Raw genomic sequence first — 13,414 nt, forward strand, 5'->3', positions numbered from 1 at the left:
CTATATCAGCAAGAAATTTAGCTTTGTGTTTTCTATCAATCTCATTGAAGTTCGACATGTATAAACTCTGCGAACTGCTGTCATAAAACTTTACGAAGATATAAAATGATACTCAAAAAATTCACCACATAAAATCTCTTAATTCAATTCATTCTTGAAAAATAAAACTAACATTTTAATTTTGTGTTAAACTCAAAATTATAATCTTGTGCTAAAATTCATCAGTGCACAATGGGTCAAAATGAATTTTTTGGGAAGGCTCAGTGATGATGAGGGTTTGCATGCTAATAGTCAGTGCTGCATCAAGTAGGAGGCTGAAAGAATTTCCAGTAGAAAGAATAGAAATTCAGAGGGAAGGACATACCTAGGTGATCTCTAGCACCTCCTGGCGGCTACCAACAGCATTGGAGAGCTGTGAGCCCACCCTACATTGGTATCAGGCTGAATAGGCAAAAAGAATAAAGCCCAAAAATCAAAGTAATAACTTGCTCACAAAAATAAAGGACTTTCAGAGGGGCTAAAAATAAGTATTTATATGTGCAGACATTGAAGTGGAATAAAAAAATCCTATCATATTGTCTAAGTTTCTTCAAATTGGAGATGAGTGAACAACAAATGTTGGTTTCCCTCCACCACCAAAAATGTGAATATTCCTCTTTCCCTGGATAGTTACTTGTTTCTGTTTAATCTAAAGGAACATAAATATTTTAACAGATATGCTCTTCCAAATTCTGCCTATGTTACTTTGATTGATACTGTAAGATAAATTAGTATTTAATATGAAAGTGCTGACAGCCTGTGCCTACTGAGACTTTTCCACTGTGAAAATATGATGTCACTTTTGCACATTAACAGGATAAGAAACTAGCATCTGGCAGCATCAAAAGATTGTGACATAATGTCTGATTACAGTCCTCCTGTATTATAATAACTGTTTTTCTACTTGAATCAATCATAGTACCTGACCTTTATTACCACTAATGATACCTTACTTCTTTATGCTCTTTGACAACCTGGCAATCGACCAACATCCCCCCCTTTTGAATTTCTTCCTGATGCTGACAGACTGGAGAGGCTTTTGGCTGGGTTATTTTGTGGTTCAAACCACATTGTATCTGCTTAACCAGGCTTGAGTCATTATTTCAACTCTCCCAACCAGAAAACACAAAACCCTTATTTACAATTCCATTTTTACATTATCAATTCTCTGTGCCTGCCCACCCTTCCAACAAACTTCCAAACTCTCAGAGAAAAAATAGCTCATGATTCTTGTTAGGATCATTATCCTATAAATCTACGTAATATTCCATGTCTAAATACTAAATGTAAGTGACTGATAAGCAGTCACATGTGAGAAAATATGTTTTCACTACTCCCTGTTAATTGATGTCAGCAGGCAAAAGTCTCCATTGATTGATGTGAATGGGCAGTAGAACAGAGATTGATGGCACCAAATGTTTGCTGTGTGAACTGGGTAAAAGGATTGAGGGGTAAAAATACATTGGTGCTCAGTTTTAGGTGTGAATGTGGCCAAAATGAGTGACTAGAGCCAGGAGGTTAGTGTCTGACATGAAATTATGCCTTGAGTCTCATTACTATTAAGTGGGTAAGCTGCTGGCTCCTGTCGCAACTCCACAGGCAGCTTACCCATTTGAAAAATGAATATCGGGTCACTTGCTGCGCTAGAGGTAGCCTGAAGGTTAAGTCCCAGGAAGTGGGGTTGGGGGAAGGGGTGGATGTGGAATAGCAATTGGACAATGTAGTTGGGGGAGCACTTCTGCTCCTCCTGGCTATAAAACAACGGCCAATGAAGAATCTAGAGAGGACCCTGCTCCATTCTACCATTACAAATTTCTGCACAAGTTCCTAAAACAGGTGGTAAACCTACAATTGTAAAATGTCTGTTATAGGTGGCTGCCAAGGACACTTAAAAATTGCCCCAACCCAATTTTGGGTTGGATGTTTTTCAGGGGTCTTTGTACATAAGACGTTGGTCCCAAATTGGGCTTTGTTGTACTCATATGCATCAAAGTGCAATCTCAGACGTTGCCTGCTTTAAAAATTTTTAGTGCAGGAGAGTATAGTGAAATAAATATTAATCGCAGCCTACAGACTGAAATTGTTAACCAGCACAACCTCAAAGCTTTAATGTTCCTGACCCTTACAACAGTGAAGGACCTAATTAAAATCCTGCATCTTTGTGTAGGCAACGCTTTACCTTGCAGTTGGCTTTGTTTTTTTTTAATGATTCACATATTTATAATAAAAAGATATACACAAAAAGAATCACAAGAAGTATTTTCTAAGAATCTAAAGATGTAATTTTTAACTGATGGAACTAAAACTAATGGCAACCAAGATTTACTTACGGCAGGTAGACTGTTCCCAACTGTAACTTAGCACCTTCCCAGAAACAATCCAAGGGTGTGATTATTACACAGGGATACAATTTTTCAATAATCTGGTAAAAACATAGAAGCAAGGTATCACATTTAGTTGAATAAGTATAGCAAGCATCAAAAAATGGAACAAATTAATTACTTTGTCTAATGGAATATATCTTTGATTTAAAAATGTTCTATTAATTTTAAGAGGGATCCAAACTCACCTGATCCATCCAACCAGTTTCTGTTACAAGTGCTCCTGATTTATAACATAAGTTGTCTAAGGTCCACTGTCTAAATGATAAGAGTAATAGAAAAAGACAAAAAAATGCTTAGTTAAAAAATATATTGACAAGATAAAAATGAAAAATCGGGAAGATCAGATGGCACTTCAACAAGACTGGACCAGAATTAACAGGTCTGAAAAGCAACAGTATGGTACATTTGTCTACATTAAAGTCTCAAATTCCCATAAAGAACACAGATTTAATTTGATTTTGAAAGAAGTTCCCCATGCAATTTAGAAAATATGAAGAAATGTGATTGAATCAATGTCACTTACTTGTTGTACAAATAAACTTGCACTCTGCTGGCATTAAATGCAGAGTTAAGGTGCTGCTGCAGTGCTTCAACTGTTAGAACACTAGCACCTTCCTCAGGAGTTGTTTGAATCATGATCTGAGGATTGAACATGGCTTCCTCCCCTATCTTCTGTCGTGTGTATGATAATTCTTGACTCACTCTACCACCAACTAAGGGAAAAAAGGGTATTTTCAATTATTACGACCAAGATTTTTTTAATGATATTGGTGTGATGTAAAGCTATTCTACAAATTCATGCTTTCTTAATGAATCCCCAAATACTTAAAGAATTTAGCTGCATAATGTAAAACTTCCCGCACTCTTTCATATATCACTCACAAGGCACCATTTCTGATATTAACCATGAATTATTTTGCCACGATCTAACTTTATAAGGCACTGACTTTTAGGAATAAAGCCAAGCAAGGAAGAAAACCTGCACATATATAAAAAAGGTGGTTGGTTGTAGGAGTAATTTGCAACATGGTTCAGGGATTCGGTATTGGGTTCAAGCTGGTGCATTTTGATAGGTGAGCCACTTCTCATTTGCATGGTGAAAAAACAAGCTCAGAATACAGCAATAACAGGAATTTCTTCACCCCAACCACTAATCATAACACATGTAGCACATCTTTACCATTACTAATCATTATTCATTTTTGAAATTACTCATGCCATAAAAATTAAGAGACGGGACAATTAAAGTCATATGCAAAACACAGGTACAAACTTCTTCAACCTCAATTTACACATTTAACTAAATGGCGAGATTACAGTTTTGTGGCTTCCTTCTATCCATTTATGTACACCCAGAAACATTTCACCATAACACACTCCAAGATACTGCCAGGTAGATATTCATCCTTATTGTCTGGGAATTAAGCATTGCCTGAGAGGGTCACAGAGTCAACTTGAGTGAGAAAGATTGCATGCCTGTCTAAATACAGCCTGTTAAATTTTCTGTCCATTTAAATTAATGGGAAGAAAACAGGCTAGGTTCTACAGCCTGCATGAAATCCTCCCTAATCAACTTTCTACTCTGCACTACATTCCGACAATGCTTAATGCCTATATGGCAAACATAAAAACCTACCCTTATGTCGTTTGGTAGATCATGAATTGATTATAGCACTTCCATTAACAAAGAAACCATATAAAATAACATTTGTTTATGTCTCTCCAGGACACTGTTCTAGATGGGGTTCTTATAGCCAGTTTAGCACCAATATGCCAGATTGTTTATTACCTTACAGGAACAAGCTGACAAAATATTCTCTATTTATTTAAAGTTTTGCTTGAAAAATTAACCATTCTGTTAAGTACTCAGATGCACTTCTATTATGTCACAATTGATTATAGAGAGGAATTGATTATATGTTGCATCTTCCACTCCGACCTGCAGCTTCAAAATAATCCTAAATGTGGGATTTAGGTCTGAAATGCATCAGGATTCGATGCATAAAATTTTGTATATACTCAATTTATCTTATTAAAATATTTCATAAGCATGCAATTTCCATCCAATTCTTGTCAGAATTTTTAAGTCAACATTTAAAATTGGAACTGTGGATATAAATATTTATAATGTTAATTTTCAATTTAAACACTTGCTGTCAGTTTGTTGATGAACCGATCAAAATGTTTATCAAAAATGTTATGTTTGTCATTTTTCCTTAGTAACTGAAATTTATAATATCCAAAATGAGTTTTAAACAAAATATTTTAAAAGCATATTTCACAATAACATGATTAAATTTATCATTCATTTTGTGTCTTGATGCCTTCTTTAATGCTTTACTTCAAGGTCTCAGCACATCTTAAAAATCTAAGCTTGGACTTGATTCTTCTATCTTAGGAAAAAGTTGTACAGAGCTTCCAACCATTCTGAGCATGTATTGCTTGCAGAATTTCCCACCATGCATTAGAAGCAGAAAAGCAAATCTCTTCATGTGAAGATTTGTGAGATCCTTGATTTTTCAAAAGATTTTCAATCAAACCAAAGAGTGAATGTCAATGATTTATTTTTGGCAGTTTTAATTTAAAGTATTAAGAACTTTTCTATTACAAAGTACACAGTTAGTTGAGAACTGTGTTTAGCAGCAATTGTGGCTTGTTTACTTTCTTTTTAAACCTCCAGAACAGGTTGAGAATGGATTTCCATTGAGAATGGATTTATTTTCCCTCCCAATTGTTATCAATGCTAGGACTTCTACTGAAATGATCCCAGATCCCAAGATCTGTTGCAATATTCCGAGAACCACTCCATTCATACGAGTGTTCCAAAATCACAAGATCACCTCTCTCAGTACTTCTGGATCTGGAAACCCTGCCTAAGTAGTCCTGGATCCTGAGACCCTACCACATTAATGTCAAACCCCAGGCTTTTCCCAATCCTGTTTAATCAGTGATCATGATAATACTACTTGAAATAACATTCCTACTCATCTTAAATCTCCAACTGAATGTGAGCAAGGCCATGATGGATGTGCAAGTGTAATTGTAAAGTTCCTCAGTGTCAAGCATATCAGCATAGCCCATATTCAGTTTAATATACCTATTAGGAAGTTCCTTTAGTTTGCTCAGTTTTCTGAATCAAGATTAAAAAGTTTGCACTTATTTGTAAGTACTTTGCTTGCCACAGGGAACTTTCAAACAGCAACAACAAAATATAAGATTGCACATTTGTCTTATGGAAGTCACTCCTTTGGAGTTAGAGATTCCTTAAAATTGTTACATTTAATACTGTATTCTGAAAATAATTATGTTAAAATTGGGAGTTAAGGTCTGATAGCCTTTTACTAGAGAAACTTAGGAGATGTAGAAAATGCATTCTGCAGAACAGAAACAAAACTTCAGCACTAAACAACACAAAATTTTCTCAGCACATTTGTGACATTAGGTAGACAGAGACCTTTGAAAACACAAGAAAAAGAATGAGAAATAACTGAAAGCCAAAAATCTGAGAAATGAGAATGCTAATTGTCTATATTTTGCAAAACAGGTGTGAAGGGATTAAAAGCTTAACTCTACGGTCACAAATAATTTATTCATGATGTTAATGATAGGGTAATTCACACCTAGACCAGGTATGAAAAGATCTAACTATATTTAGTTCTAAATTTAATTTAGTTGCAGATTACAATGCACCAGAACTATATGGGACATTAAAACAAGCTTTACTGCAACACAAAATAGCATAAATTATATAGAAGTGAATATGAAATAGCTAAACTTTTTAAATTTAGGGATAATAGATTAGCAATGTATAACTGGTATGAAAATTACTGCTACTGCTTAAATTGTTGCTCATTTATGTGCATTTCAGTTAAAGTAGCTGAAATATTCCCACAGCCTGTACATGGTTCATATGTACCTGTAGCCTGAATAAACATCGCCAAAGAATGCAACGGGTCAAATTAACTTATTAAAAAAATGTCATTTAAAATGTTCTTCTGTATCTCATCAAATTCTCTGAGAACAATGTTACCATTATTGTTCCAGACTAAAGAACCATGATTTTGGCACTGATACCAGCCTTCCCTCAACCTTTCACAAGAATAAATGGGCTACTTACAATATGTGTATTGATAATTTTTTTCAATTTATATTCTGCAGTACTTGTGCAAACGCTCCAACAAAATTGATTTGTCCCTCTTTCCAAGAAGAAAAACATTAATATTTTATGCAATTTCTAAAGCTATTTGAATATTTTTCTGCCTAAATACAGTATTTTGAACAAATGACAAATTGATTGTTTAACTAGCAAAACTTCACTATTTTTTGCCAGAAATATCAGTGTAAACTCTGTACTAAGGACACTTTTACTCATGGTTCACTTGGCAAACTATTATAGGAAATCCTTCAGGTTATCCCCAGAACAAACGAGTAATGCAAGCAAAATGAGGAAAAATATACTCAGCATTCTCTATAATAAATTACTTTGTGTTACATCAAGTTTAAATTACTGTAGGGGCCTAGAAAGTAATTTTGTGCACTATATGCTATTATTTCCCATCATGACAATTACTTCCCAGTTCTCATTAACCACTATATTGTGGAACTTACACCACATGATTCTTCTACTTCTATAAAACATAAGGCTTTGCAATAGTAAAGTAATCAGCAGCGTACAAAAGGAGCCCAAAATGATCCACTTACACAGTTCATTAACAATCGCCAGCACAGAGCTTCTATTACTCCAGCATTGAGACAGTCTGCATCAGTGCTTAGTATCAGTACAGCTGTAACATTTTCCAGCACTATCACCCTAATCAAAGAGCTGAAACAGTAAAGACCCCTGACATCCAGATAAAAAATTACTTAATAAGATTTGTTAAATCCCAACCAGGGTCAAGACAAAAAAAAGAATTTCACCAACTGCAGAAGCCATCTTTCATTCAATAGCAAAAGGACTCTATTAGGAATCCTTGGCCGAGATGATATTTCCTTTTGGGATCAATGGAACTTAACACTAATTTGCATCAACGACAAATCCTGACCAGGACAAACAAGACATTTTTCATCTTTTCTCAAATTGACCAACTGTTTACTATCAACACTAGTTATTATTTCCCAAACAAGCTCCTGTCAAATTCCATTAAAGATCTTAAAAGCATGGTTTGTTGAGCTATGTTATATGACATTGCCCAACACTTATAAAGGAAAATTTTAAATCCTACTTCACTAGTTCCATTTGAATTTACTACAAATACGAAATGAGTATTGATTCATACAGCCTAGGTCTGTCTGAATTCACTACATAGAACTTCAGTGATCAGCTACAAAAAGTACAGGAGTGCTTATTAGCAGTTCATGGTCTTCCAGTGCAGGATTTTAATAAACATTCTACTACTTTTCTAATTTTCAGGTTAAAATGACCTTGAATCCAAGACAGACATTCAGATCAACAGTACAGATTTTTTAATATGCAATATATAAAACTTGCTTCTCTTGCCATCAAATGACATCTGATTTTAGGTAGATCAAAACAACAAAAAATTATAGCAGCAAATATTAAACTTGTGGCAATAGAAAAGTTGATAATTACATATAAATATAAAAATCAATGTGGAGTGGATAGGTTGTTACTAATTTGTAAGATACCTGTAGTATGAATGGTCTGTCATGTTAAGGAGCTGCCAGAGCCATTAAATTAACCCCAACCAATTAGCATTTGATATGAACATTTTACAGGTCCCATTTGGACAGCGCACTGGAAAAACCTGGTGACTGAACAATAATAGGCATGTTTGTTGGATCTTGCCAAATGGAGTAAAGACTGGAAGACTGAACAATCTGTCCAGTTTGAGTCTAACATCAATTTGGAGCACAGAACATGTACAGTCACATGAGAGAAAATAGACACAGAGTCCATTATTATATTCAATAATAATTTACATGTAATTATATTTCAGTTCCATACTTTAGACAAATAGGACAAATGCCACTATGAAGACGTCAAGAGGTCCTCAATACCCAAAGGTCTTAGAGCACGTCAAAGTTTAGCATTCAATGAGATGCAACTGAATGTCAAAAACTTCTGAGACCTCATAGCTCTCAGATAAATGCAAGTGCATACTTTAACATCCTTAAACCATTTTGTACATTTTCCAATGAGTTCTTTTCAGTTCAAGATCAACATAATACAAGTAAAACTCCAATATTAATTTTGTATTTATCCAAAAAGGAAGCCTGATAGTTTATTCAAAATTTTGCCACATAGAGAAATTGCAATAACATATAAAATGCCTTTAAAAATGGAAAAAGACTGAAAGTTTCTGATGCACCTTTATGTAAATTTTCAATTAGTGTCAATAGAACGTCATAAAAAGTAGGAAACTGTGCAAATTTATATAATATAATTTAAAAATTACATATTTTGATCTGGAGAAGAAAACATTCACATTTCTTGTACTTGGGGTGTTATTTTCTTCTGTATCTGAAATGGGATGCAGCAACAACGAATACGGGAGCATAGTAGAATTTACACTTCCTAGAATACAGTATTATCTCAAATCAATCTTTTTTTCTGAAGTAATTTTAGGAAGTGTTTTAAATTCATGCATATATTACTTTGACCAGCCATTTAATGGTTCCACAACACACATTTTCATTTACTTACATTTACTCAAGCCATGTCACAATTTCAACATTCTTAATACTATTGCTAAAAACTTTCACATTTGATACTACTTCATAGGAATTTTTCAATAACCAATGGCAGTTCACAGGAATTAGACAAACGTTTATGTTCCCAGATTTCAAGCAATATAAAAATGAACTGCAGTCTGTGCAACAAAACATTCTGCCATGGTTCATTATGTTCAGATTTCCCTACAAAACTGCTTTATCATCATGGATAGGTCAATTTCTCTATTCTACGCTGTATCCTGAACATTTCCATCGATTTCAGATCAATCAGAAACTTTGCTGCCAACATCTCTATCCATGCACATAAAGCCATCAAACCTCAGCTTCACATACAGAAGAATCTAAATAGGTGATTTTACAGGTGATTAACTTTACCCTACATAATATAAAATATACCCAACATTAACTGTAACCGAATGCAGTAATGATAAAAGCAAATTATTTATCATGCTATTGAAATAATCAAGAGTCCAAAGTAACATCTGGAATCAAACACTGTACCCTTACCTTGATCCAGTTGGCCAGGGTGTTTCTAACATATTAAGATCAAGGTAGTTTTTCATGGCTTTGCTGCTCCACCTCCACCTCCCTTCAGCTTGCCACAAAGCTACTCCTTTGCACTCCAGCCATAAACCCCTGTCTCCCTCCAGATCCTCCCTCATTACATGCTATCCTCTCCAGGCTCAGCTTCCTTCTGGTTTGTTGGCAACATTCCCACTACATTCCATACCATTCAACATCCTTTGCTAACTGGCAGAGTAAATATATTCCTGTTCTCGGGCACTTGTCTCCGCTCTCTTTGAAAACCACCATCATTACTTCCTCCTTCAAAACACACTCTTGACCCTTCTCTTCTCAACAGCTACCACTCCATCTTGTGTTTTTGTTTCCCAGCTCCATGACCATTTCTCCCACAACCCTCTGTTTGATCAATCTGGCATCCTTCCACTATACCAGTGAATGCAGTTCTCTTTGACAACAACCACAGAGCATTATTCCTCCCTGGCTTCTTGAAATGATCGACCACACCATCCTCCCGTTCTTGTTGTCCTTCTCCATGGAAAAATCATTGCTTGGTTCCACTCGTATCTACCCAACAGTAACCAGACCATCTTTATCAATGGCTTTCCTTCCTAGTGCCACACTGTCACCTTGGGAGACTTCCAAGATCAATTCTTAGCTCCTCCCTCTAATTCATCTACATTCAGCTCTTCAATGACATGATATGGAAGCTCAAGCCAAGCTTGTATATGTATGATCATGGCACTTGCCCATAGGGCAAATTTTTAGTTTGGGCCAAAATCGGACTAATTTTGGTGGTGCACCCCAAAGCTAAAGTCAAGAGGCCAGAAATATTTTGCCATTAATTATTATGCCAATATCACGAAGGGGAATTTCGACCCAATGATCTGAGGTTTTCTTCACACTTCAAGAACCCTCAGGTCAACAGTTAACTAACTGCTACTGTCTCGACCCTAGTCAATATTTTTATAATAAAGTATCTTGATATATTGTGAAAAATATTGCTTGATATATTCCTGAGTATGCTAAGAATTACACTGACAACCAATTTAAGATAATTAGTTGGGCTCACTGTGTGGCTCACTTAACATGCTAGAAGCTACAATACATTAATGCACAGCCCTGTGCTTTGCAAACAGAAAGCACATGTATACACATTGCATTTTGTTTAGCTTAACCAAACTGGTGACAGCCATTCTCTGATTTATCCCCCAGGGTAATGCCTTGATCAATCAGAGTCAATCTGCCTGGTTTGAATTTAAACATAGCTTGGCATTTAACTGTCAGTCATCAGTTAACTGATGCCTCTACCAATCAGAATCCACTTGCCAACCAATCAGCACTCTTCTCATGCAGTATAAATTGTTGTTCCCTTTACTTTTGGTATTCTTGTGAATTGTCCTGATGACTGCAAGATGAAAAGCTTTGACAACATGCGTCTTTTTTCAGCAATATTCCAGTTTTGTACTACCAAACAACTATCTTGATATAGATAATAACTGGTGTTCAAGGAAGCTATGCAAATAAACAAAATATGCAAAGTAATATTTTACTTCAAGAAATTGTAAGGAAAGGATTGGGTCTTGAATCAGACATCTGTAAATGTTATTGTTACATTTGGAAATATAAACTTATACTGATTGCAGCAAGGCCTCAAATGTTTCATTTATTAACTGAATAAAAGTATTATGGATTGGGTTTGGTGTACTGAAATGATATACCTTGGATATGGTGTACTGAAATGATATACCATCATTTGCTACCATGAAGTCTTACAAAAAACTTTGCATTATTACAGAACTTCAGAACTACTCTGTATATTCTCTGCTGAGCATGATCAAGTCAGAACAATATTTCCCGGTGTGCGAGACTCAAATCATGGGTGGAATTTTACAGCCCCATCACGACGAGGGTGGGGCCGTAAAATGTGGCGAGCTGTTCAAAAGTCCATCGGCTTCCGCGAGACCATAAAATCTTGCCGGCATAAAATTCCACCCCATGTCATTACCTACAGGGTCACAACGCCTTATCCAAAAAGTGTGATAGTTCTGCTAGAAACAACCAAGACGGCTTCCTTTATATTAAAGTATAGGCTGGCTTTTGCCAATATACTGCAAATGTCTATTTTTTTCCCACTGGGAACCATGGAATATGCTATTTGATATTTGAATATTTCTGCTCTGTCAACTACTTACACTAAATCTTATTGGTACAAAATCAACAATACCTGGAGAAGGTTTCTGTTACCCACATTCACAGAAGCCATTTAAAAAAGAGAATTATCACTACAATGAATTCCCAATCTCAGCTATATTGAATGGAAGAAACTGGCTATAGACATGCTTTGGAAAAAAAAAATCAGGAAATGATTCCCTACTGAGTCATTCTTGCTGGCTGGCCAACAACAGCACTGCTGGTGGTCAAACCACCCAGCCTGACCACAGGGGATGAATGTACAGGTGATAGAATCTCCCATCCGAAATGGCCATGGGAAGATATATGTTTAATAGCATCTCCTGATACCCAGTCTGCTTCAATATGAATAGCAGAGGCTTCATAATCAACTTATAGAAAAAACCAGATTCTTATTAGTGGTAATGTCATAACTAATCTAAATGGACTCAAAAATCCTTAGACCTGCTCTGCTAAAGTAATCTTGGCTGAGTGGGAACTGGTGACCCCCACTCCTAACCCTGTTGAAATTTCCAAGATAAGGATTGGGTAATTGATTTGTATTCAAATTATGGATGCCTTGGTCATGATGGACACAGCTTGCTAGAGGAGGGATAATGAAAAAAGTGGTCAGTTACTGACAGTTTTCAAAAAAACTTTAAAAGGTGCACGGGTCCAATACCAGTCATGCTATGGGATTTCCGATAGGAATTCTGGGCTGGAACCAAGCCTGGACTCCTGGTGGGTCCCAGCTGTGTCACTGAGCAGACTTGTACACAGAGTTCGTCTCATGTCCGGCTGGCTCTAAGAGTTTGGAATTTCCTCCCCTCAGCTCCTCGGATACTGGTGCTTGGAATGGATCCAAAAACCAGGCTGCTGTTTGAAATGCCAGCAGACAGAACTCTGAATGGAGTTCTAGCATCCCTGAGTCCTGGAAGATGTTCTACCTTGGGCTATAGTGCCTGACCTCCACCCCAGGAGTGCAGTTCGGATAAATTTGGAACTCGCATTCTTCCACCAAGACAATGTGAAAATGAAAAGAAACAAGTTTTACTATCTTTACAAAGATTTTGAGCTACACTATCATATATGAACCGGTGCCACTCTAGTCAAAAGAAATATTAAAATTCTGTATCTCAAATTACTTTAAAATAGATACTGGCCGGGATTATCCCACGGTGGATGTAGCAAGTCATTCAAACGTCCATTGATTCAGCAGGACCGGAAGATCCCACCGACAGGAGGGGCCTGAAAGTTCTGGCCAAAGTTTCCATTTTCTTGCCTGAAGGGGCAAATCGTGCAGGGGTACCATTCCATGGATACTAGCAGCCTCTGGTACCATGCACAAGCAAGTGACATCGGGCTATTCAGCATTAATACACAGCAGAATTGATTTCACCTTCAGTCACTCTTCAGGCATGCCTACCTTCTAGCAATGTTCCTGATCACAAGCAGGAACCTTGGGCTTTTTTTTCTCCAACCTAACTGCTGGTTTGGAGAACAATTACATTGCCTGATTAACTGGATCGGTGAACTCAGCACAGATCAGATCTGAGAATTGGTCTGTATGGTTGTGCATCCACCATTCAGTGCACATATCCACA

At 36.4% G+C, this 13,414-nt stretch overlaps 1 protein-coding gene across 2 annotated transcripts in view; it reads right to left on the reverse strand.

Annotated features, from left to right (window-relative positions):
* The window catches only part of ptch1 (patched 1), an 88,773-nt gene that overhangs the window by 59,742 nt on the left and 15,617 nt on the right, over positions 1-13,414 (reverse strand). For both annotated transcript variants that reach the window (XM_078568396.1, XM_078568406.1), the window contains exons 3-5: positions 2,947-3,136; positions 2,609-2,678; positions 2,370-2,461 (exon numbers count right to left, since the gene is read on the reverse strand). In XM_078568396.1, coding sequence (XP_078424522.1) covers positions 2,370-2,461; positions 2,609-2,678; positions 2,947-3,136 — 352 coding nt within the window. The remainder of the gene's footprint in view (positions 1-2,369; positions 2,462-2,608; positions 2,679-2,946; positions 3,137-13,414) is intronic.

The sequence above is a fragment of the Cetorhinus maximus genome, chromosome 2 (assembly GCF_964194155.1).
Source record: "Cetorhinus maximus chromosome 2, sCetMax3.hap1.1, whole genome shotgun sequence".
Taxonomy (NCBI): Eukaryota; Metazoa; Chordata; class Chondrichthyes; order Lamniformes; family Cetorhinidae; genus Cetorhinus; species Cetorhinus maximus.